The 17,901-nt window shown below is 40.7% G+C and overlaps 1 protein-coding gene across 1 annotated transcript; it reads left to right on the top strand.

The window, feature by feature from the left end:
• The first annotated feature begins 1,432 nt into the window (after positions 1 to 1,432).
• Positions 1,433 to 17,852, top strand: LOC128199645 (transferrin-like). The gene is made up of 14 exons (XM_052890005.1): positions 1,433 to 1,517; positions 1,742 to 1,878; positions 2,583 to 2,731; positions 3,678 to 3,822; positions 4,159 to 4,352; positions 4,923 to 5,065; positions 6,234 to 6,403; positions 7,444 to 7,684; positions 8,976 to 9,142; positions 10,333 to 10,475; positions 11,670 to 11,733; positions 13,213 to 13,323; positions 14,682 to 14,823; positions 15,849 to 17,852. Exons 1-14 carry the CDS (start codon positions 1,438 to 1,440, stop codon positions 16,162 to 16,164), a joined length of 2,202 nt encoding a protein of 733 aa, XP_052745965.1. The 5' UTR covers positions 1,433 to 1,437; the 3' UTR covers positions 16,165 to 17,852.
• The last annotated feature ends 49 nt before the right edge of the window (positions 17,853 to 17,901 follow it).

The following is a 17,901-nucleotide window of genomic DNA, read 5'->3' as shown; positions in this document are numbered from 1 at the left end:
TATGATCAACGATCTAATGATAAAAACTGTCTATATAGAATCGATGCTTCATAGCTGTAATCGTGTTTGTTGGTTAAAGAGCTTCGTGAAAATACCTTTTCCTCAAACATGCTTGGTAATTTGAGCACTATTTTGACAACCTTCTTCGAGATAACTTCGAACTTGCTGAACTGGTCGAGCAGCGGCCGGCAATAGTTGTATGAAAATCCATATCTGTCATGTTTAGTGGCCAAATAAACTTTATAGACGTTTTTAATATGCCAAATTTCAGCTTTCTAGTTTTAGCTGACTAGTTATCTTACTGACAACTTAATATTTTTTACTAACAACGGAATTAGTATGCAATTTTCGATTTTTAAATTATGTTTTTTATTTCGAGTTGGTCGACTATTACTCTTTAAACAGCAATTGCTACTTAGCTGTCTGTCTTTTGTTTTCCATGTCATTTCATTATGCTACTCTGGTGATTTTTTTCACACAATCGTTTAGCCGGTAGAGGGAGTGGGGACCCTTGACTCTAACAAACATTAGCTTTCAATACTTAATATTTTACAAACGGATCCCTAATTCGAAAAATATTGCATAATAGCCCACATTATAAAAAACAAGTAAAAAAAAATCATCCTTACTCTCTAAAAAATACATTTCTCAGGATTTTATTTTGCGACTTTCTTTACATTTTTAACCGACTTCCAAAAAGGAAGGTTGTTCTCAATTCGACGCGTATGATTTTTTTTAAATGTTGTTAATATAACTGCGTAATTTATTAACCAATTTTGAAAGTTCTTGAAAGAAAAAAAAAGGCTTTAATTAACACAGTACCTTTGTACCGCTTCAAACTGATCGCACTGAGCATACTGAGAATTTATTTATATTATTTTTCGGTTTTTAGTTTAGTAAAAACATTTTTATAATTTTGAAGTCGGTTGTATTTTTTCATGTTATAAATATTATTAATGTTTGGTCTCCATATATCGGTATTGGTCTCCACGATACAGATTAATCTAGTGTGGAGACCACAGGCAATGTTATGGTTTTTTGTATATTTTTTTGGTCAATAAAGATTTTATTTATTATTTTTTATTTATTTTATGTATGTACATACCCATGCTAATTTACAGCTTTCTAGTAAAAATAGTCTCTTCGGTAAATCGTGGACAGACAGACGGACCTGGCGAAACTATAAGGGTTCCCTGTGGACTACGGATCCTAAAAACCCGTAAATTTAGAAATTGTCAAACTGAGCTCGTTTTTTTTGTCATTTGGATGCATACCCAAGCAATTGCTTAGGCTAATCCAGCACCCCTAGCCAAGTTGTATGTCGATTTTTTTCTACGATCGCTAATCAACGTGCAACTTGACTCGGGGGGCAGGACTGGTTCGTGATGATGATGATGACAATGTAAGGAAGTAATGTTGTCCACAGTCGGAGTATGCATGCCCAGGACGCAGGAGAGTGATTGCCAGAACATCGAGCGAGGTGGCAGCCCTGCTGTGTGCCGGCGCGTCGAGACCAGGTTAGCCCAAAAGATTTACTAGTTGCGACGTGAATCGATTAAATTATATCGAAATAAATGTACATAATATACGATATGGTGTATGACGCGTATGATGAAGCATCAGCTACCGTAGTAACCATAACCACAGGCTGCATTTACATAAAATTTATTCGTGGCTCGGGGACTCTTAGCAACTATGATATTAATAGATCTTTCTTAAATAGAATCTTTTCTTGCTCTAGGATCGACTGCGCGTTGAACTTAGCTCGCCAACAGCGAGACATTGGAGTGTTCTCTGAGGAGGAGATGATCCTGCTTTCCCACCAGATGCCCAACGAGAACAGGGTCATTGCGTCCATCAGGAACGTCAATAGGAATGGTGAGAGACTTCTCTTGCTAACGTTGAACTTAGCGCGTCGCCAGGGAGATATAGGGATGTTCCTAAGGAAGAGATGATCCTGCTCTCCCACCCAACGGGAACAGAGTCATTGCGTCCATCAGGAATGTCAATAGGAGTGGTGAGATACTTCTCTTGCGTTGAACTTAGCGCGTCGCCAGGGACACATCGGAGTGTTCTCTGAGGAGGAGATGATCCTGCTCTCTTACCAGATGATCAACGAGAACAGAGTCATTGCGTCCATCAGGAACGTCAATAGGAATGGTGAGGACTTCTCTTGCGTTGAACTTAGTTCGTCGCCAGGGAGACATCGGAGTGTTCTACCTTTCTCCATTTTAGCCACCAAGAATCTGCTTTTCATATCTTTATACCATTGGAATGGATTTAATTCTAGAACGTAACCAAGTAGCACCAGTATGACTCACTAAACGAGAGTTACGTATTTGTTCCTTTTGCCGTGGAGACCCTTGGCCCATGGCAAAAAGTTTTCCAAATAATTTCACCGCGACTGGTTGCCTTGACTGCTATCAGAAAGGCTAATTGAGCCTGGCTGTCCAATGTGCAAATTCTGCCAGTATTTTTGCCTCGATTCCACGTGGACATGATTTGTATAGTCATTAGGGTAAATCAGCTTAAATTATTGTATTCTATCTAGAGCATATATATTAAAAACTGTTTGATTTCAGAGCCGTTCGCCTTTGAAGCTGTAGCGGTAGTCCCTGCCAGTCACACCGGGGGGCTGGAAGGGTTGCGTGGAGGAAGATACTGCCACCCTGGCTTCGACCAGACAGAGCTGCGCTGGTCTCCGCGTGTTCTAAAGGCTTTTGAGCGAGCTGTAAGTATTACCTCTCGATGTATCGCCGAAAAGTTGCCTGTTAGTCGGTTTTCTACAGGTTATTTCGGAGAGTGCGTCCAGGAATTTTTGATCCTTCTTCTCCTTTTTACCTGTAACTGTCTGCCAGGCATCGCGTTACATCCATACGTAGTTGATCTTCCTTATCCACACTGCTTAGTTATGGAATGCCCTTCCAGTTTCCGTTTTTCTTACCACTTACGTGGGTATATTTAAGTCAAGAGTTATAAGAGACCTTCTAGGCAAGTGCGTTCCACCGTATGCTGCATCATCGCTTACTGACAAGCAGCCAAACGCTCGCCATATTTAATGTAAAAAAACGCAAATATCATCCTCATCATCATCATCGTATCAGCCGATGGACGTTCACTGGAGGACATAGGCCTTTTGTAGGGACTTCCGAACATCACGATACTGAGCCACCTGCATCCAGCAAATCCCTGCGACTCGCTTGATGTCGTCAGTCCACCTTACTAGTGCGGGGTCGCCATTCCAGCACTTTGGGACCCCAACGTCCATCGGCTCTTCGAACTACGTGCCTAGCCCATTGCCACTTCAGCTTCGCAACTCGTCTGGCATATTGATTGAAAAAGTGAAACCGGTGAGTGGCTCACGTACGAGTAAGTATGCCTCTCTGACCCAGAGTTACTTGTACGTTTTCCGGGGAAACCTTAGGCATTCTTTGGGCCATGGAGTCGCTTCCATGAAACGATCTGAACTATTTGAAGAGAATTGTCTTGCCTCGAGCATATATAGGTAGATAGGCATCGAAATCAGATGGCTCAGCCGCCGCCTAATCAGCGGCTGCTTCTGGAATCTTCCAGTGGGCATTCATCGGTGATCGATCTTATGATGCAGACAAAATCGAGCTGGTGGGTTCCGTATTTTATGACAATTAGGTCATGTTTTCTTCTTCTGTATTGACTAGGCGGCGCGAACAGACCGGTGCCCCGGAGTCAACACCGCCAGCCGGACAGCTGAGGAGATGGAGGTGACCACCCTGTCAGAGTTCTTCGGCAGCGCCTGCCGCCCGGGGCGATGGAGTATGAACACCACTGTGGATGCTGACCTTAGTGAGTTTCAATATAGTTTTTTGACTGCCTCGTTATGTTCTAGAGTCTTTTTGACTGCCTCGTTGGTCATCTATACTAATAATTTAAAGACAGTTTGTGAGGGTAAGGGGAAATGTTATAAAGAATTAAAGTTTGTGAGGTCATAGTGGGTAATTTTTGGATCTACTGAACCGATTTTGAAAAGACACGTTCTTTGTGAGTATCATAGGATACTTTTCATTCTTGTATTTCCACGATAACGTGAACTATGTGGGTGAAACCCTGGAACGACTGCTAGAACAGTATAATTATGTATGTTCCTATTTTTGACAATAATTACATTTGCCTCACCTACAGAACGCCGTTTCCCATCGCTGTGCTCGCTCTGCGGAGAGAACACCAACTGCACTCAGTACAACATCGACATGGGCATCTCTGTGTCCGGAGTTAACAACAACAACAGACACATCCAGGCGCTGCAGTGTCTCGTCAACAACAACAACGGCACTGCCGCGTACGTCGCTTGGCAGCACGTGCGGGAGTACTTCAATGTGAGTAATTTGTTACATTATTCATTGTTGTTGTTTTCTTCGACAACAACAGACATATCCTGGCAGAGTATAGTCAACAACACCAAGGGCACCGCCACGTACTTCTGTTGGCAGCACGTTCAGGAGTACTTTATTGTTAGTTTTTAGTTATTGTACTTGTTTTATTGTCATTATTGTCGCTGTAACTACAACATATACAATAAAAAACTGCCACATCTAAGCGCTAATGAGTTCTGATCGAGTTTCCCTCATTAGTCCACTGGTGACATCGAACTTAGTGTCTTTGATTGAGTTTTTATATTTTGATTTCCAGTAACAATTCGCAGCCCGCAATGTTGGATAGTAGATAGTAGTTGAGATGTTAAACCCCTTGGTACGTAGAAATTCCCGGTCATCGTCATTGTCATCTTTTAGTAATTGTTAAAGAGTCAAAACATAAGCTTAAATCTAAGCAGCGTGGTGGGCCTAAGCTCCATATTTTCTCTTATAAATAGGAAGGTCTGGTGCTATATTGGGCTGTTAAAATATTCTGATAGTGATGACTTAACATCCTATTTTTTGGTTTTGCAGATCCGCAGTCCCGAGCTGGCAACATCATACGCGCTTCTTTGTGAAGACAACTCCTTGAGGGTCCTCACTTCTGAGCTGCTGGCGTCTACCACTGCACCCTGCGCCTTCGTCAGACAACCCTGGGGTGCCATCGTCGCTTCTGCGTGAGTTCTTGAGTTGATTCTTGTCACGCTGGACTTTTTTGGGACCTCTCTACCGTAGTTGGTATTGTGATTTTAAGAGCCTGGGTCAAATATATGTGTAACGCGATAAGAACGACTCTCCTTTTACATAGTTCTGCAAGGGTTTAATTTGCGCGGGTTGCGGGGCTGCGAGAATGTTGCCTTTCCTCGAGCTCATACAGGTAAAAACGTCGTAATTCGATGACTCAGGCGCCTGAGGTAGTCAGCGCTAGCAACTGGGCTTTCTGAATTGTGGCAGTGTGGTGATTGATCGTGTGATTTCCGTACCCTGCCTAATATTCTCATGTTATTTAAATTGCCTGAGGTGGCACGCATCGACCCTGCCTCGTATAAATCGTCAGAGGCTTTGTTGGAATGAACTAGACATCTTCCAAGTAAGTCCTCTAATATTAACATCCGGTGACAACCTACCACTTTCCATTGTTCCCTGACCTCAAGGTCATTTGGGCCGAATCGTGCGAAAGCGAGCAATTACCAGACACGGCCTAGTAACATCCGAAGACGCGTGGTATTAGGGCATACTTCTTGACTCCTTGCAAGTTCTTTATTCGTCATCCAACTCGTCTTTTTACCCTTCTGGGCCTATGACAGCACTACACGACGTATCCATCACTGGCATCAATGCGCTTCAAATCACGTCGTCTCCTTTGCCACTGGTGCGTGAGCCGTAAGCGCCGTCCCATCTAACATCCTAAAACGTAGGTCCTTCAATATCCTATCAGCCGATGGACGTCCATTGCAGGACAGGCCTTTTGCAGGAACTTCCAAACATCATGATCCTGAGCCGCCTGCATCCGGCGAATCCCTGCGACTCATTTGATGTCGTCAGTTCACCTGGTGGGGGGGTCTATCAACGCTCTAGTGATTATAGGAATCGCCAGTCCAGCACTTTGGGACTCCAAAGTCTATCGGCTTTTCGAACTATGAACTTCGCCCTTTGCCATTTCAGCTTCACGACTCATTGAGCTTTGTCAGTGGCTTTGGTTTTTCTGCGAATCTCCTCATTTTATCCGCACAGAAATACTCCGATCACAGCTCGATTCATCGCCCGCTGTGTGACTCAGAGCCTTTGTGAAGATTAACTTGTAACTGAATAAAAAACCACTGACTAACCAGGTGTTTATTTCAGTCCACAAGCAGCTGCCGTCCAGAGCAGCCTGCAGAGCTTCTGGCCCAACGGTGTGGACCCCGGCGGCTTCTCCTGGCAGTCCGCCCTCTTCGGCGCTCTGGTGGGCGGCACCAACGCGCTGGTCGTCTTTCTGGAGAACCCACCCACTCCTCTGGAGTACACCCAAGGAAGTGAGTGCTTAAAAATAAGTAAATCTCTAGCAAATCTTCTTTAAGTATTGTTTACCTCTCTGGATCAGTTGGAATCCTGTGATTCTCAACAGAGATGTCCTGGTTCGACAAGTTAGCCCTTGACTACAATCTCCCCTGATGGTAAGTGATGATGCAATCTAAGATGAAAGTGGGCTAACTTGTTAGGAGTAGGATCACCAGAAGCAGAAAATTCACACCCCTTTCTGTTTCTACCCGAACGTTAAATCATTAGGCGGTACGTCTTTACCGGTTGGGTGACAACTAACCACGGCCGAATCCTCCCACCAGCCAGACTTGGACCAGTCGGCCTGGCCGGGGATCGAACCCAAGACCTCTGTCTTGCAAATTCATCGAGAATTCAAATGCACAAAATGGAGGCCGTAGGATCTCCTACTTTTCTTTAGAGCTTCAATACGAGTAGCTCAACAGATTCGGACTCATGACCGAGGGGTGGTGGTTCGAACTTCGATCCCCGCTCCATTGGTCTATTGTCGTACTCCTACTACGGTCTTTTCCGAATAGTTGGAGGGGAATGGGGATGGTCATATTTAAAAAAAGAGATAGGTATGGCAAATATTCCTTTTATAATAAGAAAAAAAAGAACGCTGGGAAATTGGATCTTTGACAAACGCGAGACTAAAAAAATTCTTCACTTCACAAAAACTCATGGTTTTTCATAAAACTAAAAAAGGATAAACCTGTCTGAGTTTGTTATGGGCTCTTTTCGGACCCAGGCGCGTTTGGAACCCTCGTAACTTTAATTTTAAGTTTTCGAATAATTATTATTATTAAGTTTAATATTATTACCTGACGTTTCGAAAGAGCTTGTAAACTAAGCCTATTTGAAATAAATGAATTTTGACTTTGACTTTGACATTCATCGCTACACGCTCCCTGCCTCGCGCGCAACATCGGGAGTGTTACGAACGAAGTCGCTAAGCTATAGTTCAGAATAAAGTGCATATTACTACGTACGACTCTGTTATAAAAGCTAGTAAACAAACCTTTGTGATTTCCAGTACGTAACTTCACAAGAGTGGAAGCCTCCTCCTCCTGCACCCCCGTCCACCGCTGGTGCACCAGGTCCGCCCAGGAACAGGCCAAGTGCACGTGGGTGAGGAACTCCGCCTTCACCCTGGGGCTGGAGCCGATCATCTCATGCCAACAACGGACCAACACCTTCGAATGCTTGGATGACATACGGAATAACAACGCTGACTTCATTGCTTCGCGGTCTAATTATGGATACTTGTCTAGACAGTGAGTATCATCATCATCATCGACATCGTCATCGTCATCGTCATCTCGTCATCTCGTCATCTCGTCATCTCGTCATCTCGTCATCTCGTCATCTCGTCATCTCGTCATCTCGTCATTTCGTCATCTCGTCATCTCGTCATCTCGTCATCGTCGTCATCTTTTTATTTTTATATTAGAGTCAAAAAGTACTCTATATTTTGCTCCAAGGTCCCATTTACCATTATACTTAAATTAATTTTGATCGGTTTAGCCGTTTATTCGTGATACGGAAACAGACAGACATACTTTCGCATTTATAATATTACTAGCGGACCCGGCCAAGCTTCGTTTTGACATAAGTGCACTTATTCTCTATCCCTACTCTACCCTTCTATACCTCTACCCCTACCCTACCCCTACCCTACCCCTACCCTACCCCTACCCTACCCCTACCCTACCCCTACCCTACCCCTACCCTACCCCTACCCTACCCCTACCCTACCCCTACCCTACCCCTACCCTACCCCTACCCTACCCCTACCCTACCCCTACCCTACCCCTACCCTACCCCTACCCTACCCCTACCCTACCCCTACCCTACCCCTACCCTACCCCTACCCTACCCCTACCCTACCCCTACCCTACCCCTACCCTACCCCTACCCTACCCCTACCCTACCCCTACCCTACCCCTACCCTACCCCTACCCTACCCCTACCCTACCCCTACCCTACCCCTACCCTACCCCTACCCTACCCCTACCCTACCCCTACCCTACCCCTACCCTACCCCTACCCTACCCCTACCCTACCCCTACCCTACCCCTACCCTACCCCTACCCTACCCCTACCCTACCCCTACCCTACCCCTACCCTACCCCTACCCTACCCCTACCCTACCCCTACCCTACCCCTACCCTACCCCTACCCTACCCCTACCCTACCCCTACCCTACCCCTACCCTACCCCTACCCTACCCCTACCCTACCCCTACCCTACTCCTACCCTACCCCTACCCTACCCCTACCCTACCCTACCCCTACCCTACCCTACCCCTACCCTACCCCTACCGCTTAACTCTTAAACGTTTGTATGGGAAATAGAAAAGGGCAGTTTTTAGGGTTTTCCCGGAAATTATTTGATTTTTCTCACCTTTTAAACCTAACCCTATACCTCCACGAACATTTCAAGACCAAGATAAGATAAATCCGTTAAGCCGTTCTCGAGTTTTAGCGAGACTAACGAACAGCAATTCATTTTTATATATATAGATTATAGATAAGGATTTTACACAGCAAAGCTTCCTTGTTGCAGACACTACCGCCTGACAGCAGTGAAGCTGGTGCAGAACTCTCGCAGCAACCCTGAGTCCTTCTCCCGCGTCGCCGCCCTCGTCAAAGAGACCTCCGCCCAGAGCGACATCACACGCTTCGAGAACCTTCGGGGGAAGAGAGCTTGCTTCCCTGAGTTTGGAGGCATTGGTAAGTGTAGGAAATAGTGAGGAGTTGGAGAGGGGTGACGATCGGTTGGCGGCAACGACTTGCGATTTATGGCGCTCCTTGTTCACATTCCTTGTTGTGTAATTCTTTATGGGTTACTTGGGATAGGCGGGGAGAGTGACTTAAGTGGAAAAGGGGAGTGTTAGTTAACTGTCAAAGGTGCCTTAACCCTACACATAACGTTCACAAGTGCGTGACTCCACTCAAGGTCATTCTCTGCCACTCTAGAGTCTTATTTTGGTTACAGTTTGGTTTGTTAATTAAGTTGTCCTGACAAATGTTGTGAATCATCCTTTGATCCTTTGTTTGTTTGTGTTTGTGAACCTTTGTTCGACATTGTTTTTCTTATTTTCGTAATCCACTTCTGAGTCTGCTAAAATAAGTGTATCAACCCCCCTCACTTCTATTGATTATACTTACTAGCGACTTCGTCCGCGTGGAATTCAGTTTTTCCCAAATCCCGCGGGAACCATCGATTTTTCCGGGATGAAAAGTAGCCTATGTGTTAATGCAGAGTAAAATCCATGTCCATTTAAATTTTCAGTTAAATCGCTTCAGTAGCCGCAGCGTATAGGAGGGACAAACATACTTACATACACACACACAAACTTTGTTAGAAGATATGTTGCTATACAGAGTTTACAATTAAATGCAATGTTTGTTATATAGAATTTGGTGGTTATTTTTAACACACTATTGCAAAAACGTGTACAAAAACGTATGAACCTAGATTTCCTCGATGATACAGAGTTACTTGGAATTTACAACTAACTTTTCACCAAATTACAGCTAGAGATTAATAAAGAAAATATGCTACCTATCTTTGAGATTGTTATTATTATTTTTTGAAGTAAAACTTCTTCATAACTTGACTTGAGGAGTAGTAAGTTAGTGAATGTGCTACGAAAATAACCAGGCGATGCATTCTGCCATCTATAGGTATAAAGAAGCACTATTTGTTATTTCAAACTACCAGTAGATGGCGTTCTTAGAGAACTTTGAAACAATCCCTTTTCGTACACTTCAAGAACCTATTGCGATGTAGTTATGCCTGGGGCGCATAGATGGCGCTTGGTTTTTTAATTTTTGAAAGAAGTTTTACTTCCATCGTGTGTGACCACACTCTCTTTATTTATAACTCATTAGTTTAATACCTAATATATTTTGCTCAGCGTACATGGCCTTCGTGCGCGCGGCACAGGACAACGGCGTGATCAGCAAATCGCAGTGCGACTACGCCCAAGCAGTGGGCGAACTGTTCGACAGTGCGTGCGCGCCCGGCGCCCTGGCCAACTCGCACGCGCTCGGCGACTCTGTGAGTATACTAGAGTGCAGTACATGGCGTGAGTGACTACGCCGTGATCAGCAAGTCGCAGTACGCGCGATTTATAATGGGTTTAGCCCCACGTTTTACACTCTGCTTTTCACTACGATTGCGAGAAAATAAAATAGTTTAGTACAATATTCAATGATTTATTTTAATTGAAAATTAAATGTACAGTCTACAATTATGGATATTAAGAGACACATTTTTACCCGGTAACATAATTTCAGACTACTGTGAAGATGAATAATGAAGGTATGTGAGGTAAATGTGGGAGATAATATTTAAAAAAACTCCTTTCGTAAGTGAATCTATTCGTTGTTGTTTTCTCCACTTATTAAATTTTTCGTAGGTATTCGTAGGTATCGTAGGTAAGTATTTAAGTAAATGCGTCTCGTCTTTGATGGTAACAGATTGGAAATTTAATCCATCTCCAAATTAGGATCACCATTCTCACTAGATGAAGACAACAATAACAATTATTATTGAAAAATATGTAAGTTACGGTCACAAATTTACAATGAATTTCTGAAAAAAATCAAGTGTGTATTTTTTATGCCAAAAATTTTTTAGATTCTCGCTTTTTAATTTTATTTTTTTCACATGAGAAAAAAGCAAAGGTATTACACCGTAAAGGATGTCCCATGTCTTCAAATCTCGCTCTATTCGCAACTCAATAAAAATTAATAAAAAAAATAAACGTATTCCACTGACAAGAACGCTGCATTTCATTCCAATTTAAAGTTTTTTATTTATTTTTCAAAACAATCCGGGCCTTACCTATAATGATTCTATTTTCGAATAAAACCTCCTCCGTTTTATAGTAGGCTAGTACTTGGCTAGTACTCGTAACAGACTAGAATTAAAAAACAAAATTACTTTAGCCCCTAGAGGCTAAAATGCTTGTTTAGCCCCGCTGTGGAGTGGTAGTATGATAGTATTTTTGAGCATGAGTAGTGAAAATAGAATTTATTATTAATATATACAGGAAAATCAGCCTAAAGGTAAACGTTTCATCATCTTTAACTTTTTTTTTCTGGGGCAAAAATGTATGAAAAGTTGGCCATCTCTTTTTATTGATAACTATTTTTTAATTTTAATAATTTAAGTTTTTGACATGAAAACCCTGATAAAGAAAATAATTGTTATATTACAACATAATGTATGTGAAAATTTATTTTCCAGTCGTGGAACGCAACGAGCTTGTGCACTGTCTGCAGACCGTCGGTTAGCGTGGTGGGCGAAAACTGTAAGTATTTTGAGTGATTTAATCTCTGTATAGCGTTCACATTCTATATAGCGAAACTGTAGGGGACCTGATGTAAAATAAATAAATACAATAGGGATGATGACGTTCTTTAAATTGTATATAAATTAAAAGATTACTAATAGTAAAGCAATTTTGTAAAAGTAACAGGGTATCTGCGATCATTACTTTCGGAGCTACAGAGATTTAAACGGTCAGATTTGCGGCGCTGCCGCGGATGCCTGAAAAACGCCCCATTCAAAATGGTACGAACTAATGACGTCGTAGGCAATGTAATGATCGTTAGATTTGTTTGTGCTTTCAAACAAAATTACTAATATCTTTGTTATTTGACGTTTATGTTTATAGTTCAAATATTAAAAATGTCACATTTAATGTAAGGAAGCTAAAACTGTAAGAATTTTCATCTAATTACGATAAAATATTTTTAGTGGATTTTGAAATTTTATAATCTTATTTATTTTGCAAATATCCAGCCAATCTTTGCTTTTTATGTATAAATTAGTTAACATTGACTTTATTTACTTGAATGTATCATAAAAATCAATATATTCAAACCTAGTCATCATCCCCATTCCAAGAAGCATTTTGATCTAATTAAGTCAAATTTACTTTAAGCAGTATTTTTGTCTTCTTCGCTATAAAGTGTGTTTGTAACTCTTATTAATCTAAGCTCTATGTTAATAAAATTATCTATGTTTTAAAAAGATTTTTGTAAAATAGAATCAACATCATTTTCAATTATTATTGGGTCAAAATGTTCTTTTTAATTATCAATTATGTTAATGGGAAAAACCCATTATTTACGTAATTTCGTTGAAATAATCATGCTAGATTTCGTAAAACAAAAAAATCACTGCCATTTGATGTAAAATGACGTAGTCAGGATTATTTCGTTGAAATAAACATGTAGGATGATTACAATCACAAAAATACAACGAAAAACGATGTAGTGACTTATTATTTGAATGGTACATCGAGTTACATAATAACCCTGCTGAATGCTGATCCGAGATGACGCGTATCCTAGACTTTTTTTTTTATTTTTTTATTCTTTACAAGTTAGCCCTTGACTACAATATCACCTGATGGTAAGTGATGATGCAGTCTAAGATAGAAGCGGGCTAACTTGTTAGGACGAGGATGAAAATCCACACCCCTTTCGGTTTCTACACGGCATCGTACCAGAACGCTAAATCGCTTGGCGGTACGTCTTTGTCGGTAGGGTGGTAACTAGCCACGGCCGAAGCCTCCCACCAGCCAGACCTGGACAAATTAAGAAAATCTCAATCGGCCCAGCCGGGGGTCGAACCCAGGACCTCCGTCTTGTAAATCCACCGCGCATACCATTGCGCCACGGAGGCCGTCAAAGAAAGACCTGCAGAATTTCTCTTTTAGACTTCAATATCTCTCTTAACTCTCTCTCTTTACATAGTTAGAGTTGAATCTCTCTGTTTGCAGTCACGTGCGCGTACAACCACACGAACCTGTTCTACGGCAACAACGGCACGGTGCGGTGTCTCGCTGACCCGGAGAACCATGTCGCCTTCGTCGAGATGCGGAATATGAGACGTGAATATTTACTTTTATTACTCTGCAGCAATGATTCCCAAAGTGGTGTATATCGACCCCTAGGGGTCTATGACTAACTGACTATGACTTGGGGGTCCATTAAATGAAAATGGTTTCCACGACACACACTGATAGTACCTATTTTTTACATCATAATATCTTATAATATCAAAACATATACATTAATTTAAAAGTAACCATGAAGTAAAAAAAATATTATATATGTTTATAAAATTGCGTAAGTTGTAGGATACAGAAAATCAATATCAAATAAGTAGGGGGTCTACACAACACGGAATAACATGGCAAGGGTCTACGACACAAAAAAGTTTGGGAAACTCTGCTCTAGAGAGACGAATATCTTAGCATTCCATGGATTCATTTCGTGGTAGAGAGAAAAACTCCGAGCAGAGTCCCGAACTTGTGACTACTGGATGTAGGGTTAAGGAATTCCTTGGCGATCCATCAACACTCCCCGTTCTCTGTTCATGTTGTTCTCCCTGCCTAGACAAATTTGGTAAATTATTTGCTGCAAAACCATGAATTTCCGCCACCAAGCGGCATTGGTATGTTCTAGTCTAAATGGCATAGTTGCCGGCTCACTACTGAGCTCGAGTCTCCTCTCAGAATGAGAGGGGTTAGGCCTTCGTCCACCACGCTGACTCAATGCGGATCGGCAGACATAACACACGCAGAGAATTAAGAAAGTTCTCAGGTATGCAGGTTTCCTCACGATGTTTTCCTTCACCGTTTGAGACACGTGATATTTAATTTCTTAAAATTGACACAACTGAAAAGTTGGAGGTACATGCCCCGGACCGGATTCTATCCTACGCCCTACGGAATCTGAGGCAAAGGTCATATCCACTGGGCTATCACATTGCATTTAAGACATTAAATATCACGTGTCTCAAACGGTGAAGGAAAAACATTGTAAGAAAACCTGCATATCTGAGAATTTTCTTAATCTTAATAAATGTGCAAGGTTTCATTCATTCATCACGATATCTCGAAAACGGCTTGACGTACATAGCTGAAAATTGGCAGGGAGGTAGTTCGTAGGTAGTAGACGTCAACTAAGAACGTATTTTGCGAGAGGGCCGGATTAAGGAGGTCTAAGGGCGGACGAAATCGCGGGCATCCGCTAGTTCTCTATGTGTGTGAAGTCTGCCAAACCGCATTAGACCAGCGTGGTGGACAGCCCAACCCCAATCATTCTGAGAGTAGACTCAGAATGATTGGGAAACTGTGAGCTGAATATTATTGAGACATTAACGATGATCAGGCAATTGGTACGTAGATACATTTTAGTAGGTTTAAAAAAAATATAATTTAAAGTTATTTGATTACAATTCCAGAGTTTCTGCAAGCAGCCAACCTCCCCGAGACGGCGGTGCGGGGGCTGTGTAGGAACAACACGCTAGCTCTCACCACCGGCATCGTCAACGACACCAACTGCCTGCTGGCGTCGGTCGTGGACTCCGAGGTGCTGGCGCGAAGGTGAGGATGGTGGAAGATGAAGAACTATGATAATTATGTCTTTATAGGATTCTGTACCTTAAAAAGAAAAAACGGAACTATTCTACGTTCACTTTGTTGTTCGTCTGTTTCTCAACTCTTTATTTTGGGAATGCGAGTTATCAAGTTGAAATGTGGACTTTTCAGAACGATACAGGAATGAAAACTGTACTAAAAATCTTGTATATTTTACTAGATAAGGATTTTAGCCGAATATTTAGATTAGATTTCATTATTTTCACACCGTGCTTTGCAAACACATGTCTGATTTGTACATCCTCTTAAATGCGTATTTCACAGATTGTCAGTTATCTTTGCAAATGCGGACTGTCAATGTCAAAGTCAATCTATGTATGAGATGTCATTGTTAAATATGGATTTGACATTACCTATTTAATAACCTATTTTGATTAAATGTGTCAAGATCAATCAATGTCAAATCCTTATAAAAACTGTCGCATGTCAGTTAGACACAGATAATGCAATGAATTTCATGTCAAAGGGATACAAATTATTGCCCGCATGCAACAAGTAATTTGACTGATTAGACAAATATAGATATCTTTGATAATTGACCTCCAGAGTTCTCCTTAATTGTCCTAATTTATTGCATTATTGTAGTATCGCTGTAAAAATTGAGTAACTTCTCCCGTTTTCTCAACATTTCCCTTCACTGTTCTGCTCCTATTGATCGTAGCGTGATGATAAGTATACTATAACCTGCCCAGGAGTATGAAGAATAATTGCACCAAGTTTCGTTAAAATCCGTTAAGTAGTTTTAGTTTCTATAACGAACATACAGACAGACGGACGAAAATTTTACTGATTGCATTTCTGGCATAATCACCCCCTGATAGTTATTTTTGAAATATATTTCATGCACAGAATTAACTTCTCTACAGATTTATTATACCTATAGATTTTCAGCTCTGTACCATTCATATAATTTGGGCTCGAATTAGTATAGAGACTGGGTTTCTCCTTTTCAAAAAACCTCTTTATTTCAGGAACGACCCAATAACGAACAGTCTAAACGCACTGCTAGACACGCTGGACTTCTACTTCGGTTACAACTCCGCTGCCCAGCTCGTCAACCTGAAGATCTACTCCGCATTCGACGGCATCAACGATCTGCTATTCCTCAACACTGCCAACGGTCTCTCAGAACCTTCCAGCTTCGACGAGAACGAGGAAGCTAATAACTACAACGAACTCTTCAGACATTTGGATGCTTGCACCGGTTTTGCGCCTGGCTTAGCCAGCTCTAAGGTCTCCATTCTCGCTCTGATTGTGATGGGTTTCATTACACGCTATGTGTTTTAGTGAATTTGGTGTAATGTAAAAGGTGTGATAGTTTTTAATTTAACTTTTATTTTGTATAGGCATCGATATAAATCATTAGATGAGCTATTACCCAAAGACGTGCACGCACATCTTATCTTAGTACGTAACGCGCATGCTGTGAGTAGACGTAGACTAAAAAAATGTTTACAGTGTTTTTTTTTTATTTTAATCCCTTAATTATGCCTTCGTGTTAATTTTGGAAGTGTAAAAACACAAGCCACAGCGTGAATAAAGAGAAATGTGTTACGAGTAGGTACTCAATGTGCGAAACCAATGACAATTCCGCGACGCCTTGAGGCCCATCTAACGATCTACGGTCTATGTAAATAGGTATATATTTTTTTAAGAGATAACTTCTTATGAGCTTATGGCAGCAGGTTTAATCGCTTCTGTTGAGCGTCCCGAAACGCACAAGTTTTTTTTTTTATTAAGCAAGAATACAATATAGAACTCAAGCTAACTTATCTGAGGAGGTAAGGGTAGAAGGGAGAAATACTTTACGGGATCTAAACCTCTAAGCATCAAACGGCCATGTTGAAAAAGGGGATGGAAATGATTTTTTCGCTGTAGTAATCAATATATAAAAAAAATAATTGTATAAGGACATTTTTTGTTTTTATTGTCCATTTGAAACAACAGTTAAATTATAAAATTACCACATTTTTTGCAACTAGAAAGTAGTAATAATTATATCATTAGCTTTATAATTAAGATTCCAGTACTTTTTTATATGATTTACGTATTCGTTATTATTTTTTAGTATATATTTTTAAGTATTACAACCGTTATATGATCAATTTATATTAAGATCAATATATATTTTTCTAAAAACGCATTTATTTAAATGACAAACCAGTGCTACGATAGATATAAGAATTTATAACATTTATGGACTCTAGATGTGAAGTGTTAATTTTTGAGATAATAAATATTCCTCTTAAACGTACTGAGATAAACAATATTATTAATGTATAAACAATATTATTTTGTCGCCTTTTCTTGGTGACGAGGATTAATTTGTTATTTTCATTCTGAGGTTATTGTATTAGAGAAAAAAACACTGGCATTACAAGTACATTGGTATAGGAAATAGGAATAAATGACCTATGAAATTTGAGAAAACATTATTTTTAACTTTTATACAGGGTGCTCGGGAGTATTTCCCTTATCTTCAAGGTTGACAAGTCCACTTATAGGAGCCGAACTGCGTAACTAATATTTTATTTCATTTTATTTTATTTAATTGACCAGTGACATCCACCAGTGACTGTTGCAGCAATCAATCTAAAAAAAAAACACAAACACAAGGCTCTGCACAATCAAATGAAGGTAGACACGGCATGCACATTTCCGTTATATTAAAATAAATTGACTTACATTAAATCAGTTTACATAGAAAAAAAATACATTTTACAGTAACAAGAAAACGAAACATTTTACAACTACTATTTGAATATACTATATAATACAAAAAATAAAATGGAATTGGTAAAAACAAAAAGAAAAATTAGTTTAGCAAATCTAGCAAAACTAACTTGCGATATGTCCTTGGTGAGTCTTAACTAAACAATAAAAACTTCTCATGTTTTCATACGAAGTAATTCAAATAATTCCAACTAAACATGTGACACACGCCTTTATTGCCTTGCATTTTAAAATACGCAAGACTTTGCTACGTCATAATTATAAGGATGCGTATAAGGGACACATTTTAAG

This window comes from Bicyclus anynana, chromosome 26 (assembly GCF_947172395.1).
Source record: "Bicyclus anynana chromosome 26, ilBicAnyn1.1, whole genome shotgun sequence".
Lineage (NCBI taxonomy): Eukaryota > Metazoa > Arthropoda > Insecta > Lepidoptera > Nymphalidae > Bicyclus > Bicyclus anynana.
Note: the sequence above shows the minus strand (reverse complement) of the source record. Positions and strands in the feature narration are given on the sequence as shown.

What these genes read in the sequence shown, in the direction of transcription:
- LOC128199645 (XM_052890005.1), top strand. Translation starts at nt 1,438, where the DNA reads ATGCCCAGGACGCAGGAGAGTGATTGCCAGAACATCGAGCGAGGTGGC. An exon ending in TCTGGAGTACACCCAAGGAA is followed by an intron (nt 6,404 to 7,443) that starts GTGAGTGCTTAA and finishes TGTGATTTCCAG; the next exon opens with TACGTAACTTCACAAGAGTG. An exon ending in CCCTGAGTTTGGAGGCATTG is followed by an intron (nt 9,143 to 10,332) that starts GTAAGTGTAGGA and finishes TATTTTGCTCAG; the next exon opens with CGTACATGGCCTTCGTGCGC.